Genomic DNA, 15,777 nt, shown 5'->3' on the forward strand with positions numbered 1-15,777 from the left:
AAAAAATAAAAATAAAAGTAAAGTAATACCAATAAAGGTGATACGAATAAAAGGTTCAGCCCCAGGATGCTGGGGGACGCCTAAGGTACAGTTTGCCCTCCAGAGGCTCTAGAGGCGGGGGAGTCAGAGGCCTACGCAGATACTTCCAGATAAACATGAGCTGACACGTACTCATGGTGGGAGTGACCCAGGAAGGCTTCCTGGAGGAGAAGGGGCAGAAGAGCAGGGAGGATGGGCCCTGGGCAGAGGGCCTGCACACCTGGAGGGCAGGAGTCACCAGCATCAGGCCTCTTGGGACATGTTTTGTCATCAGAGGAGGACTGTCATGACTGGTTTCCTTTCCCCCAGAACAGGGAGGTTGTGAGGTTCAGAAACCGGAAAGTGTCCACAGCTGTGTCCTTGGTGGACGTGAGCAGGGGGTTGTCCACGATGGTGTCCAGGGAGCACCGTGCCTACAATACAGCGGGAGCGGCGCCCGCAGCGAGGACCCGAGCGTGGAGCCCATGGCTCCTCTGTGAGACGGAGCAGTCACCCCCGCCCAGGGTCCCTCCCGGATCAGTAAGCCAAACAGCGCCTGGAGCCTGGAGCTGCTCAGGAACTGCTTCCTTGTGGGGTCTTTGGCTTTTTGAATTGTTTCAGGGAAGGCTTTCCAGACACACTGCAGGCACAGTCGGTTCTTTCTTCTAGGTTCCGAGAGCACCGAGGCCAGCCTGGGGGTGTCAAGCTGGGTTGAGCCCCAGCTCCGCCAAGTACTGGATGTGCGACCTTCGGTCACCGTCTCAGTCACGCTGGGCCATACCCACTGCCCTCGGGATGGGCCGAGCCCCGCCATTTCCCCGAGGCGGGAAGCCCGACGGCGTGGTCTGTGTGACCGGCCGGCGTCCTCGCTTTCCGCTGACCACAAAGTGGTTCGGGAGAGACGGTCACGATCTCGCTGCGACCGCGAGCTTTCCAGTCGTCCCTGGGAACAGGGCCGCCCCCCAAAGACGCAGGGAGGCTGCGTGCGGAGAGCCCGGCCATAGCCCTTCTCTGTCCCCCTCCCTGGCTGGAGCCCAGCGACCCGGCGCGACCCGGTCCCGCTCGCAGGCCGGAGAGGGCATGGACTCCGGCCGACGAGGATGAGCGGAGCCTGCGAGCGTTTCTAGAGACTCTTCAGAAGCCGCGCGAACGGGGGCGGGGGGCAGGGGCGCGGCGGCAGGGACAGGGCGGGCGACAGGGGCCGCGCTCCCACCCACGCGTTGGAGGGGCCGCTCGGCCTCCCCGGCTGGAGAGCGCCCGCGCGCATGCGCCCGCTGAGGCCCCGCCCCGCTGAGGCCCCGCCCCGCTGAGGCCCCGCCCCGCTGAGGCCTGCGTCGCGCCGGGAAGGCCCGGCCGAGCCACCTGCGCGGACGCCCGAGCCGGCGGGGGCAGGTGCGGCGGCGCTGACGGGACCAGGGCAGCGGGTCCCGCCTGCCCTGGACTTCCTGCTCCCCCGGAAGCGCTGCCCTGCGCGGGCCTCGCTGCCCGCACCCCGCCCCCCGCCCCGCCCCGCGTCCCTCCGCGCCGAGTGTGCGGGTTTCGTGTCTCCCCTTCTTACCCTTCGCTTTGTAAAGATTCTCCCGCAGGGGGCGCCCCGGCCGTGGAGCCTGTGAGTCTCGATCTCGGGGTCCTGGGTTCGACCCGAGCCGGGTGAAGAGACTGCTAACGAAAAATAAATACATACAATAAAACAAAATCTTTAAGAAGAAAAAATAAATAATATTGGTTGTAATAAGAATTCTTATTTATGGAGTACTTATTCCGTGCTACTTTACGGATTTTTAAAAAGATTTTACTTATTTGAGGGGCGCCTGAGTGGCTCCGTGGGTTAAAGCCTCTGCCTTCGGCTCCGGTCATGATCCCAGGGTCCTGGGATCGAGCCCCGCATCGGGCTCTCTGCTCGGCGGGAAGCCTGCTTCTCCGCCTGCTTCTCCGCCTGCCTCTCTGCCTACTTGTGATCTCTGTCAAATAAATAAATAAAATCTTTAAAAAAAAAATTTTTTTTTTTTACTTATTTGACAGAGAGTACCAGCAGGGGGAGTAGCGCGGAGAGGGGGAAGCAGACCCCCGCTGAGCGGGGAGCTGGACGCGGGGCTCGATCCCAGGACCCCGGGATCATAACCTGAGCGGGAGGCAGATGCTCAACCCACTGAGCCCCCAGGCGTCCCCTGTGCTGCTACATGTTCGCAGTCTCATTTGTTTCTCACAAGGCGGATACTACAACTTTCCCCGTCTTATGTTATTTATTGATTGGATTTTATTTACTTAATTATTATAGACAGAGAGAGAGAGAGAGTGAGTTGGGGGCGCCGCAAGCAGGCTCCTTGCTGAGCCCAGGGCCTGATGCAGGGCTTGATCCCATGACCCCGAGATCACCACCTGAGCCAAAATCACAAGTTGGGCACTTAACGGACTGAGTCACCCAGGTACCCCCATTTCCCCCATTTTAAGGATGAGGAACTTAAGACTCTGAAATGTCATTAAATTGTGCAAAGTAGGGACGCCTGGGTGGCTCAGTGGGTTAAGCATCTGCCTTTGGCTGATGTCAAATAAATAAATAGGATCTTTAAAAAAAAAATTTCCCAAAGTCCAGTGGCCACTCAGTGGTAGAAGCTGGATTCACGTCCAGAATCCCACGACACACGCACGTATGTCCTGAGTGCCTCTGGTGTGCCGCACTCTGTGCCAGGTGCTGGTTATTTTCAAAAGCCGGAACTGTTGCCATTGCTTTAGGTCACCCCGTGTGTTCACGGAGTGTTCTCGCCCAAGCTGAAGCCCGCGTTGGCTTCTGACGTCCCGGCTGCACGGCGGCATCTCTGGATCCTTTTCTCCAAAAGCATCGGTCAAGGCCTGAGGCTGCACAGTGAACCCACCTCGGGAATTCCCCAGCAGCAGGAACGACTGACTCTCAGTTGGGAGGGGCAGCTTAGCTCTGCAGCCTGAGCCCCCGCCCCCACAGCAAATATTTCCTAACACACGCTTCTTTCCTGGGCTGGAATGAATGTAAAGATAAGAGGACTCACTTATAGGGCGCCTGGGTAGCTCAGTTGGTTAAATGCCTGCGTTTGGCTGAGGCCCTGATCTCAGGGTCTTGGGATCGAGTCCCATGTCAGGCTCCTCTGCTTCTCCATCTGCCTGCAGCTCCTCCCACCCCCACGCTGTGCTCTCTCTCTCTGATAAATAAATAAAATCTTTAAAAAATTTTAAAAATAAGAATTGTCTTTAAAAAATAAAAATAAAAGAATAAAATCTTAAAAAAAAAAAAAAGAAGGGGGGGGTGCCTGGGTGGCTCAGTGGGTTAAATCCTCTGCCTTCAGCTCAGTCATGATCTCAGGGTTCTGGGTTAGGGTTAAGGTTCAAAAAAAAAAGAAGAAGAAGAAGAAGAAGAGGGACTTTTGTGGTGTGCAGACTACACCTCAGTGAAGCGCGGAAGCGTATCCTAGCTGGCTCAGGGCTTTTGCGGGACCCCCCAGGACACCGCCACTCTTCTCAAGCGAAGTGTAAGCAGCTGGAGGCGCGGTAAACCGCGGAGAGCACAGATACAGTAATTTCGGGTTGACGGACGGTCTCTGCGCTTCCTTCTCCATGATGATCTTCTTCTAAATTACGGGGCTTCCCCCCCAAAGTCCTCATGTAAAACGTCCTTTTATTAGGATATGATTCAGTCCTGCCTGAATGTAAAGGCTTCCGTCTGGCTTTTACTTTGACTATGTCGTTGAGCAGAACATCCCAAAGCCAGGTCGCAGGAGCGATGGGTTTTCGCCGCGCGGCACAGTGAGGCGCGGGCCGGGGTGCCTGCCCTCTGCGCTCCCGCCTCGCGTCCGCCGAAGGCCTCCTGAGGGCGGTCCCCACGAGGGACAGCAGTTTTCGGAGCGTCCCCTAGGGGGCGACGGAGGACCACCGCCCCCGGGGCTCCCCTCCAGCGCCGGCCTGCGGGCGGCAGGGGCGGGGGCGCGCGAGGGGGCCCCACACACGCACTCCTCGGCCCCCTTTGCACCGCACTTTTGAAGGACGTAACTCAAGTCCAGAGAGGGCGGCCGGGGACGTCCGGGATGCAGGCCCGGGCGCTGGAGATGGGAGGGACCGTGCCACAGGCTCCTTGCCCTGGAGGCCTCAGACCAGCTCCCGAGAGGGGGGACGCGTTCCCAGCCCCAGGTCGCCAGCACTGTCAGGTCCAAGACAGGCCCTTCTCATTCCACACTCACTAGGCTCTGGCTTCATCCTTGGGTTCATGTGATGAAACAACCCCTTTGCCCCCAGCCTCACTGCGGTATAACTGACATATCACAGTGGATGAGCTCGGGGTGATCCCGCGATGATCGGACATGGGTAGATACTGCAACATGAGGACGGCAATAAAGTCTGATTAACCGGCTCTTCAGCGACACCCAGAGCCTTCCTGGTGAGGCCCGGGGCAGTGGGAAAGTACCCGTACCCTGCGGGTGATCCCCTAAGTTCTCTAGAGCAAGGCAGCCAAGGCTTTCGTAAGCGCTCATGGCAACCACGCGCCCCACGACTGCCCAGGCAACACTCTCCAGCACCGGAAGCGGCAGAGTCGAGTCGGTTCAGGGCTGTCCCGCTGGAAAGGCCAGGCAGCACCCCCCACACACACACCTGCCTCCCAGGTACTCAGCCGTGTGCCGCCAGTCTCCCGGAAAGCCGGTACAAGGCTGCGGAGCCAATTTCTTGGTTCCTATTTCTTTGAAACCTCAAAGCTCTTCCATCAGAGGTGAGTGCACCGTGGGCCTCGTTGCTGAATGAATGAGTGAGTCAGGTTAGCAAGGCTCCTTCAAGGCTCTTCCAGGCTCGGAAGCTCAGTGTTTCATGCTGTCCTGGGTGTGGGCTGAAGCAAAGGACCCTGGGGCTGGGGGCAGGAGGGGGTTTGCTGAACACTGACCAGCCCGCACCATCTAACAGAGAGATGCGGTTGAGGCCACAGGAAGGACGGGTTCGCACACTGAGTACCCATGAACTTGTCTGCAAGTCCCGTACTGCTCCGAGCCTCCCGTGCAAGGCTGGGATGAGGCTCACAGAAGATAAGAACGTCTGTGAACTGGAAAGTTCCATGGAAAGCTCATGGAGGAATCGGTACTTTATTGCAACTCAGCCCTCCGGGGACGGTCCCAGGAGTCCTCCGCCCCGAAGCCCTCCCTCCACCCTTGCTCCCCCCAGCTGCCACCGTTCCTCTCGTCCCCTTAAAGCAAGACAAGATGGAAGAGTGTTTTAGCGAGGACCCTGGGACTATTCAGGCCTTAAATCCTTGCTCCTTTACTCACTAGACCTGAGATACTGGAAAGTGACTTGACTTCTCAGCGCTTTGGTTCCGTCATCTCCAAAAACTCTTGCCTCAAGCGTTGTTGCGAGGATTTAATGCAACAATACCCACAACGCGAGGGAGCAGGGACCGAGTTGCCACATCTCACACTGCCTGTACTCCACAAGCCATCTCTGGACCCTCTCTGCTCCAGAACTGCTCCTGCCAAGGTCACGATTGATCTCTGCGTTGCTGAGTCCAGTGGGCAATGTTCAGTCCTTATCTGATGGAGTCTTCACCTCAATGGACACACTACTCCGCTATCCTTGAAACATGCTCTTGTTTTCACGACTCCACACTCTTCTTCAGCTGTGCCTTCTCCTTCGCAGGCATTACCTCTTCTTTCTATGGGTGTCCTTTCGGGGTCTGTCATAGACCTCTCCTCTTGTGTCGTGCTCTTTCCAGGAGACAATCGCATGGCTTTGGTTACTTCCTAGTTGCTGTTGGTTCCAAACTCTCCACCTCCAATCCCAGTCTTTCTCCTGGGACTGACTCTGTGGTGGCACTCTGCCCTCCAGACCTGTGCTCTAGGTTTCTCATGGACAGGTCAGCAAGACCATTGTGAGATGGTTCTCTTCTCCAGCCAAATCCACTCTTCCTCCTGTGTTCTCTTTCCCCATGAATGCCATCCCTTCCTCCCAGCACTGGGGCTTGTCCTTGACTCTGTCCTCTCTCTGTACCCTAATCCCCATTATTTTTTCTTTAAACTACCAAAACATCTCTCTCTCTTGGTCTCCTAACCTCCAATTTTCTCTTCCAATCCATCCCCCCCCAAAATACAAATTCTGAAGGATCCTCTCTTTCTCTCCCAAAATCCTTTAGTGGTTCCACACTACCCTTAAGAGAGGTTGTGGGACCTTGCCCCACCCTCATTTGTCACCTGCCCATTTGCACCTTATGCTCTAACCACATTCCTCCAGTAGGCCATATTTCATCTCACCTTTTCATATTTTATGCTCTCCCTTTGGCCATGAGTACTTTCTTCTCGTCTCTTGAAAAACAAAAACAAAAAAAGGAACAGCTACTCGTTTTCTTTTTGTTTTTTTTTTTTAAGATTTTATTTATTTATTTGACAGACAGATCACAAGTAGGCATAGAGGCAGGTAGAGAGAGAAGGGAGGAAGCAGGCTCCCTGCTGAGCAGAGAGCCCGATGCGATGCGGGGCTCAATCCCAGGATGATGGGATAATGACCTGATCCGAACACAGAGGCTTCAACCCACCGAGCCACCCAGGCGCCCCAGCTACTCGTTTTCATCACGGAAGCCTGAGTCCCTGCCATCAGAACCATCTTCCTGACACTTCTGACTGGGTAGGAGGCATCCTTGCTATGTGCTCCCCAATTCACCTATCCAACAAATAGTAATTGAACATCTGCTATGTCCCAGACACTCTTCTAGGTCCTGGGGATACAGTACTGAATGGGATGATAAAGTCCTTGGCCCTAGGGGGCTTATATTCAAGTGGGGATGGAAGACAAAAAACATAATTTCAGATGGCCATGAGAATTACGAAGCAAAATAAAAGGCAGAGTGTGCTGGACAGAACCAGGGAGGGGGCGAGTAAGGAGTCTGGAGGCAAAGGTTGGTTGCCAGAGCCTCTGGGCCTTGGTGACCACAGCAATGAGTCTAAGTTTTGTTCTAAGACGGAAATTCACTGGAGAGTTTGGTGCAGGGACGTGCCAAGATTAGATTTATATTTTCAAAATATCACTTTGGCTGCTGTGTAGAAATCAGACTGCGAAGGGAGACCAGCCTCCTCCCCCTCGTTCTCCGTCCCTTCCGCAGACTCTTCGGCGTGCAACACTCCTCCCTCCAGTCGGACTCCTTAGTGCTGGGGCTTGTTGCATGAGCTCGCAGCCCTACAGGGCCGGTACAGTTCACACGGCTACAGTGACTCGTACCAGGGGTTGCTTTGTCCGTGGGTCAGCCCACTAGGGTAGGGACCGCTGTGTCCCCGTGCCCCGCCCCGTCCCCGGAGGCTCTGGGTTCCCCGGCCCCGCCCTCCCACGGCGCCCCCCCCCCGCCACGGCGCCCCATCCCCCTCCGACACCTCCCGAGTCCCCCGCCCCGCCCCACCCCCGGAGGCTGTCAAATCCCCGGCCCCGCGCGGCGGGGGTCCCCGGTCCCGTTCCATCCCTGGCGGCCCTCGCCGTGGCTGGCGCCGGTTCCTAGCTCAGTGGGCGCTTGTCGAATGGCTACAGAATGGATACATTTATACGAATGATACAGACTTTCTCCGCACCCCACGTGGACGGAGAGCGTTTGAAGACTTCATCCCCCGCGGCCGGGGGCTCAGTGGGCTCAGCGTCCGCCTTCGGCTCGGGTCCGGATCCCGGGGCTGTGAGACCGAGCCCCGCACCCGCTCCCGGCTCGGCGGGGCCCGCTCCTCCCTCTGCCCCACCCCGCTGTTCTCTCTCCGGGAGCATCAGAGGCCATTCCTACTATTAACAATAACAAACGCAGAGAGGGGAGAGCGAGTCCGACGGCGCGACACCCACCACGCCTACCGCCGAGGCGAACGGAAAGCCCCGCGCCGCCCGCACTGCGGAGAGGCCGAGCGAGGACACCGCCCAGCCCAGCCCAGCCCGAGCGCCGCCCGCGGGCAGCCCCTCCGCGCGCAGCCCCTCGGTGCGCAGCCGCGGGCGGAGTCTCGAATCGCTGGCGGGGGGCGGGGGGGCGGGGGGGCGGGGGGGTGGGCGGGACACCGGCCCCTTCCGCGCGCCTATTGGTCATCCTGGGGACGGACTACTCTCCTGACCAGCCGAGGTCCAGGTGCGGCGCAAGCGTCGTCTGGAGCCTACGCGAACGAGGGCGCGGACGGCGAGAAGCGCGCATGCGCCTGGGCGTCCAGCTGGCCGTCACGGGCGGGGCCGGGGTTTCCCGCCGGAGAGCCGCCCGTCGAGGCCGCGCTGCGTCCCTGAGCGTGCTCCTCCGGGAGCCTCGGGACAGGCGACGTCCGGTGCGCGGAAGCTGCCCCGCTGGGAGCCCCCGTCTCAGCTCCTCCCAGCCCGTGCTGTGGGCCGGCCGCGCCCTGACCCGCCCTGCGGCTGCTGAATTATTAAAGGCCGGGCAGCCCGACGCCGTCCGCGGGCAGCGCGCCTCCCCCGCCGGCCCGCCGGCTCTGCCCCCGGTAGCCCGCTGGTAGAGCCCGCCAGAGACTAGACGGGCACGCGGTAATCCCGGTCCTCGCGAGTGCTCGGCGTGCAGCGACGCGGCACTGACCCAGTGACCGGGAGCCCTGCGAGGAGGGCGCAGCCGCAGGGCGCCGCGGGCCGAGCAGGTGCCGAGCCCTGGCGTGAGGCCGTGTGGCTGCAGCGGCGTGAGACGGGCCGTGCCTGACCACGGTCTGCTCAGGAGCCTGCAGCGGATTCCGGGTCCAGCGGGAGGCCGGCGGACTGCGGCAGAACCTTGCTGCGACCTGACTTTCGCTCTACCGAGCGGAGAAGAGAGGTTTAGGAAGGAGACCAGTCGGAAGGCTGGGAGAGGGGCTCGAGCCTGTCTAGGTAGCTGGTGAGGACTGGGCGCGTTGGAGGGGGAAAAGATAAAACCAGGATGATTCCCACGCTTTTGGGACGTGCCTCCGGGTGAATAGTGGTGCTGTTTATTGAGATGGGGACAGGTGTCGGGGGTGGGATTCAGGGTTCATCCGTGGCCGCCGTGGGTCTGAGGCGTCCATTGGACATCCAGACAGACGTGTCAAGTTGGAGGTCGGAGAGGGATCAAGGAGAAGAGTTACACATGGGCAGGCAGATGGTATTTTAATTTTTTTTTAATTTTAAGATTTTATTTCTTTGACAGAGACACACAGAGAGCACAAGCAGGGGGAGTGGGAGAGGGAGAAGCAGACTCCCTGCTGAGCAGGGAGCCCGATGTGGGGCTCAATCCCAGGACCCTGGGACCATGATGGAGCAGAAGGCAGACCCTTAACAACTGAGCTACCCAGATGCCCCATGGCAGATAGTATTTAAACCATGGGTTTTGGTAGTGCCATTTGCAGACGGAAACTAGAAGAGGGCTAAGGGGAAAATCCCGGGGTTCTCCAGCATTGAACGGTTCAGCTGAGTTGTGTGGGAGCTGGCAAAGGAAACCAAAAGGGTAGAGAGGAAAAGTAGGGGTATGATGTCTTCAAAGACAGGAAAGGGCAAAATTGAAGAGAAAGGATGCGGATTATCTGGCTTAAATGTTTCTCAGAAGTCAAGTGACATGCAGGCAGAAACGTGGCCATTGGATCTGATACCTTTTTGGTTACTGAAGGTTTTTCAAGGGCAGTGCCTAGGGAGAGATGGGGATGGAGCCTGATGGGACTGTTCCGGGAAGAGGAGGAAAGGCAGAGAGAAAACATTTTGCTCCGAAAAGGAGCAGAGATCTAGATAGCTGGAAATAAATGTCTTGAGAGAGTTTTCTTAACTACGAGAGCTGCCAGAATAAATTTCCCATGGTGGCAAAGACTGATGCAGAAGAGAAGGGGAAAACGGAAATTTATTGAGGGCCTATTTAGTGTATTAAGAGCTTTACAAACATTCATCTTCACGATGTTTTACGGATCAGGCAGTTGAGGTTAAATAATTTGCCCAAGGCCATGCAGGTAGACGTGGCAGGTTTCTTGGACTCTTCACGCCTCACCACCCCATTGCACAGGCACACAGCTCCCTATGCAGAAGCACTGGGACATGCCTTTGCCCCGGCCAGAGTGCCCCTGTCCAGTCGGAGAGCTCTCTCACACTGGGCGTAGGACTTTTTTTTCCTCTTCCGATGCTGTAAGCAGGGGCCTCTCCCCCAGACAGCCTGAATACCCAGATACCCATGCAGCATAGGACAGAAGCTCTCCCAGTCCTGAGGGCCAGAGGCAAGCAGCAGGAGCTCCCAGAGGTAGGCGGCAAAGGGATACTTCTGGGGATGTTCAGCGGGTTTCTTTGTCAGCCAGTGCGTGGGGTGCTGGGGGTTTTCGGTCCCACCAGCTGGTGCCTGTGCCCCCAGCATTCACCTGGATCTGTTCAGAGGGTCAGGAAGCCCAGGTCAGAGCCCGGTCTCCCGGCTGCCCCCATTGAGGCTGAGGCTGTGGGGGCGGGGACCACGCTCCAGCCGGCGGCCAGACAGGAGGCGCCGCAGTGAAGAGCCAGAGCTCAGGTCACCACAGCTTCGAAGGTGGAGGCTCTCTCGGCCCGGCCGACCCCATGGGCTCCGGGGCACCTAGTGGGGGACACAGGACCGGGCATCAGTGTGGCTCAGCCTAAAGCTCCCAGCTTTCCTGGGTATCTTCCCAGACTCCTCTAACTCCTACCTGCTTAAACCCATGGGCCCCATTCCCACTGGGGTCTGGGGCCTTCTTGGACATCTGGAAGAAACGAGAGACCAAGCCTCGGCCTGGCCAGCTGTTCTTCAGGTCCCCCAGGGAGTGGGCAGGTGCAGGGCCAGAGGGCAGGGGGACCTTCTGAAAGGTGGGCACGGGGCGCCGTTTCTCAGCTGAGCGGGCGCGTAGCAGCTTGGGCGAAGGGCAGCGGGCTAGACGGAAGAGGCAGGCTTCAGAGCAGAGCCCTGGAGGGGGAGAGGAGGTGGGAAGGGAGCTGCACGGAGGGCCAGGCAGCACTCCCCTAACCCCCACCCCCTGGGCACCAAGCACACGCCTGACCTGTATCTGCAGAGGAAAGGGAGGCAGCCTCTTCCTCGAGCACTTTGGTATAAAGGTCCCTGAAGTCAGCTGTGGGGGGAGGGAGGCAGTGGAAATGCCCGGTCGACAGCCCTCCCAGGAGAGACTCAACCCCCGAGGAGCCTCCCCAGCCCCACACTCCACCCTCGACGAAGACGTCACGTCTGCCCATGTCTGCCGGAAACCCGATGGCGCAGCCCAGCAAGACAGGGACTAAGGCGGTCTCGTGGCGGCTGCATCCCCCCGCCCCCGGCGCCCTGGACGGAGCGCGAGGCCAGGGCTGAGATGCTGTCGGGTCCCCTCATTCCTCAGTCACTCCAGCACCTGGGCCGAGGGGCTGCTCCTGTGCCCAAGGAGCAGGTGGGGGGCCTGGGAGAGGGCGGGTAATGGGGTCCGGCTGGGAGCTGTGGAACCTGCTTCCTCTTTCTGCCGCTCAGCTGCCCACGGTGTGGCTTTAGAAGGGGAACGCTCAGAAGTGTCTCCTGCGAGAGTGAGCTCAGCCCTTCGTGTTCCTTGGGGACCGCCACCTGTCCTAAGCCCTGCAGGCACCGTCGGCCCTCTAACTCCCCGGCCTGCGGGCCCCGACCCTCGGGGCTGTGTGCAGGGGTGGGGCGTGCTCACCGGTGTCGCTGGAGGTGGTGATGCCTGGGTCACTGTGGGACCGCGGCAGCAGCAGCAGCGGGGGTGGCGGGAGAGCCGGATGGGGAGGCCGGTGCCCGGGCGGCGGCGGCGTGAGGGAACCTGAGCTGTCGCTGAAGCGGCGAGCCGGGGCGCGGGCGGGAGGGGCAGCGGCGGGGCGGCCGCCTCCCGGGCCGCCTCCCCGGGGGACCCGCCGCCGCAGCTCGGGGAAGCAAGGTCCCACCCAGGGCGGCCAGCCCTCCAGCCGGTGGCAGCTGCGGGCGGCCGTGGGGGCTCCCAGCGCGGGCGGGGCCTCGGGGGCCGAGCAGGAGTAGGAGCGGGCGGCCCGCGGGGGCCGCCGCGGCAGCGGGCTGTCCTCGAAGGGGCCGCGCAGGCCGCAGTCCAGGCTGAGGCAGTAGCCGGCGCGGCTGCGCTGGATGGAGCGGAAGAGCACGTAGTCGACGGAGCGCACGGAGCCCTGCAGCTCCAGCAGGCACGAGTCCTCCGACGGGCTCGAGCCCCCGGGCAGGTCCCCGATGGCCGACAGCACCAGAGACCCGCTGTCCATGGACACTGTGGGCGGCAGGGGGGCGAGCGGGGGCGGCCGTCTGTCCACAGCCCTCCGGAGACCTCAGAGTCCAGCACCCCCCACCCAGCTCTGCCCTCCCAGGCAGCCCAGCCCTTGCCCCCACCCCCCACTCCCTGCTTTTTGCTCACCATCCACGATGGAGGCCACGCGCTCGCAGATGCAGGAGCTGTCGTGAAGCTGGGGATCAAACAGAGTGGCCTGCAGAAAACCCGACGGTCAGGGGGCCAGCCCTACGGCCAGTGTGGCCATCCCCCCCCCAGCCCCGCCATGCCGTGTGCAGGACAGGGCTCTGAAGACCTAGCGTTCAGGCCAGCTTTGCCACCCTGCACAGGTCAGTTATGGGGGCCTGAGTTTCCACATCTGGAAGAAAGGAATAATAGTTTCTGCCCGCCTACCCCCACCCCGGGCTCCTGGCTCTAGGGAAAACCAAATGGCACGTGCCACAAAGACTGTGAGGACTACTGTCTTCTTTGTCCAAGGACAGCAACTCCCTCAGCTTTTCAGGCTCTGTCGCCAGCTCCCCAGGCCACGCCGAGCCCTGTTCTCACCTGGCTGTCTCCTCGTAGCCCCATGACGGTCTCATAAGAAGGAGGGCAATCCGTAGGGTACAAGGGCACTGGGCTGTCCATGGAGCCATTGTAGGTGATGCTGGTAGGACGAGAGGGAGGACAGAGCCTGGAAAAGCACTCCTACTGCACAAACCTCCCCCTGCCCCCTCCCCCCAGCAAGCCAGGCTGCAGCCCCCACCCCCTTGCTTAGTTCCCCTGGCAGGACTCCGCCCGGCCTCACCTCTGCGCATCTGTTTCAGAGCTGCAGGTATACTCAGGGGGGTAGTAGGGCGGAGGGGGCACTGGCGGTATGAATTCCTCCAAGTCCAGCGTGGTGTGAAGGACAGGTGCTGCGGGCGCCGATGTACAGCCCAGAGGCCCCAGGGGGCCTGAGACTGAGCGCTCGGGGGCCAGCTGTTGGGGCACAAGCAGCTTAGTGGGCCTGGTTTCTGGGAATGCAGCTTCCAGGCTCCCAGACGCCGCCACATTGTCCTGGGCCTGCCCCCAACATCCCCCCCCCCGCCCCACGCCACAGCCAGCTCCCCTTCTCCTTCTGCCCCCATCATCTAGAAAGTCCTCCACTTCATGGCCCCACCTGCCCCCAGAATTGCCACCTGTTCTCTGTCCCCACCAGAACATCAACGCTCTATCCTTGGCCCTATCTGGGCTCTCCTGGACTCCACCCGATCCGCAGTCCCATTGTCTAATGTCCGCTCTCTGGGCTGCCTGGCATCACGGATTTCTCCCACTCCCCGCCCTTCCCCTCCCCATCCTTTCTTGAACCCCCCCTACACATCCCTACAGTAGACATGCCTGATAAATGACCCACAGCCCCCGGTGCTCAGAAGCCAGCACAGTAGCCGCCATCCCCTCGAGCCCAGTCCCAGCACACACACGCTCCCGCCCCGCATCACACCTGCTTGGCTTTGGCCCTGGCCCGCCTCTCACCGTGTGCACAAGGTCCAGGGAGAAGATCTGGATGCAGCAGACGATGGCGGAGAGGGTACAGATGACGGCACCACAAATGGTGAGCCCACAGACGCTGAACAGCAGGTTCTGAGAGCGAGAGAGGAGGAAGGGTGTGAGCGGGGCCTAGGGAGGGGTGAATCCCACAAGTTCTGGACCTGTGAGGACTCCAGAGGGGGAGGCAAAGGTGAAAACCAGAGGGATGGGCTCAGGGGAGAAATGAATGGTGGAATTGGGGAGGGCGCACTCACCTTGAGGGCTCCTCGGGCTTCATCACAGGTGGAGTTAGGGGCGACTTTCAACTCCTGCCCTGACTCTGGACAGGGCCGGAGTAGGGGGACAGAGGGACAGCACACACAGACCTTTCCTTCCTGAGCGGAAGGGGGGAGGGCGAAGTCAGGACAAACCCAGGTGTCCCGCACACCTCCCACCACCAGGTCTCTCTGGCCCGCCCTCCTCAGGCTCACCATGGAGCAGTCTTGGAAGTCTCGGGCGAGCTGGGCATTCTTACAGGAGAGAACAGAGCCGGCCATGCTGAGCATGACACAGAGCACCGAAAGCAGGGAGAAGAAGGAGATCTGGGGAAGCAGGAGCACACTCAGGGCTGGGGCCTGGGGGGGGGGGTACCTCTGCCGCGGATGGGACCACCCCCTCACACACAGTCATGCCTGGCTGGCATGAACTGCCCGGCCAGTTCCCTCCCTTCTCGGGGGCATATGCTGGAGCTGGGCACCTGCCTCCCGGACACACCGGACCCTAACACCTACCACTAAAGTGAATGGCCGCTTCCAAGACACAACGCCAACCACCCCGGAGAACGCCAGCTGGGGACAGAGTGGGCACAGGCTCAGCCTGGCAAGGGGGAGGCACACGAGTGAGCCCCTCACCACAGGGTGTGCCCAGCCCTGTGAGACAGCCGCCCAGAAGAGGGAGGGGAGGCCAGCATTTGCATCAGCCGCTAGTGTGTATGGTAGGGGCCCCAGGAACCTGCCCCCCCCCACCCCCGCCGCCCCACAAGGACTGTGCACCCAACTCACCGAGAACCCAGCCCAAGATGGGCAGGACCTCTTGATGCTCTCGGTGGTGGTGACAGAGGAGGCCACCATGCTGAAGGTGACCACCAGGACGCCCAGGAGCACCTGGGCTAGCCCCAGCATGAGCAGGGCCTGGAGCCAGGGTCGGTGGAGGCGAAGGTGGGTAAGGCCCCGGGTGCTGGGTCGGCTGGTCAGCGAGCGGCTGGAGTCACTGGGCGAGGGCATCATGCCTGCTGCCCGGTTGCCGGTGCCTCGCTCGGCCTCCCCTGGCGCTTGGGAGCATCTCAGAGGCGCCCAAGGCCCCGTCCTCCCTCCTCTCCACCCTCTTTGCTCTAGAGCCCACCAACGGGATGGGTCCCCTGGGGCATGGCCCAGGGCCTCCAGCTGGGCGGGGGCCCAAGGGAGGGGCGTCGCGGAGGGGTCTCGGGGGGCTCCCTCCCCACCGCGGGCACCGGACGGGCACCGTGCCCGGGACGGCGATGAGGACGCGGGGGCGCCGGCTCATCGCATCTCCCTGGAGAACAGGGGCGCCGAGAAGGGCAGGTCCAGGCGTGAGGAGAAGCCGCGGTCGGGAACCCGGGGGAAGGACGGGGAGGGTAAAGGCGAGGAGGGTGGGAAGAAGAGGGGAGGGGTCCTGGGGTCTGAGACAGTCCGGCGGGGAGAAGCCGGGGCGCTGCCGGCTGCAGGGCCGCCCTCCCCGCTCCGCCCCAACACGCTGCGCTCCCCAGCCTGGGCGGCAGCAGGTCCGGCCCGGCGGCGGGGGGCGGGGCGGGGCGGGGGCGGGACTGCGCGGTGCACCCCGGGAGCCGGCGCCGGCCCGCAGGCCCGGTGCAGGGGGGCGGGCGGCGGGGCCGGAGTGGGGCGGGGCTGCGCACGCCTGACCGGGAGGGGGCGTCCGCCCGCGAGCCCGGTGCAAGGGGGCGGGCGGGGGGACAGGAATGGGGCGGGGCTGCGCGGGGCAGCCCAGGAGCCGGCGAGCGCCCGCGGGCCGGGTGCAGGGGGGCGGGCGGCGGGACAGGAGTGGGGCGGGGCCACGCGGGCCG

The 15,777-nt window shown here is 61.3% G+C and overlaps 1 protein-coding gene across 6 annotated transcripts; it reads right to left on the reverse strand.

Moving 5' to 3' along the window:
• Positions 1-9,109: 9,109 nt before the first annotated feature.
• On the reverse strand, positions 9,110-15,450 carry ENTREP3 (endosomal transmembrane epsin interactor 3). Of its 6 annotated transcripts, none has more exons than XM_080824857.1 (12): positions 14,738-15,450; positions 14,468-14,524; positions 14,168-14,278; positions 13,952-14,071; positions 13,683-13,790; positions 12,976-13,148; positions 12,735-12,834; positions 12,315-12,363; positions 11,601-12,170; positions 10,962-11,030; positions 10,614-10,867; positions 9,110-10,522 (listed from the first exon to the last, which is right to left on the reverse strand). In XM_080824857.1, the coding sequence occupies exons 1-12, from the start codon at positions 14,960-14,962 to the stop codon at positions 10,349-10,351; spliced, it is 2,010 nt and encodes a 669-aa protein (XP_080680983.1). In that variant the 5' UTR covers positions 14,963-15,450; the 3' UTR covers positions 9,110-10,348. The 6 variants fall into 6 exon arrangements, with proteins under 6 accessions (XP_080680983.1, XP_080680982.1, XP_080680987.1 ...); XM_080824856.1 differs by having other exon boundaries at positions 12,315-12,384; XM_080824861.1 differs by having other exon boundaries at positions 12,315-12,384; positions 14,468-14,605.
• Between the last annotated feature and the right edge of the window lie 327 nt (positions 15,451-15,777).

Source organism: Martes martes (assembly GCF_963455335.1).
Source record: "Martes martes genome assembly, chromosome: 15".
In the NCBI taxonomy this organism is placed as follows: domain Eukaryota; kingdom Metazoa; phylum Chordata; class Mammalia; order Carnivora; family Mustelidae; genus Martes; species Martes martes.

Bases quoted from the DNA above. Each gene is read 5' to 3' on its own strand.
- ENTREP3 (XM_080824861.1), bottom strand. From the start codon at position 14,962: ATGATGCCCTCGCCCAGTGACTCCAGCCGCTCGCTGACCAGCCGACCC. The intron at 13,791-13,951 runs GTGAGTGCGCCC...TCTCGCTCTCAG, and splicing joins AAGCCCGAGGAGCCCTCAAG to AACCTGCTGTTCAGCGTCTG. The intron at 13,149-13,682 runs GTGAGAGGCGGG...GTGCCCCAACAG, and splicing joins CCCTGGACCTTGTGCACACG to CTGGCCCCCGAGCGCTCAGT.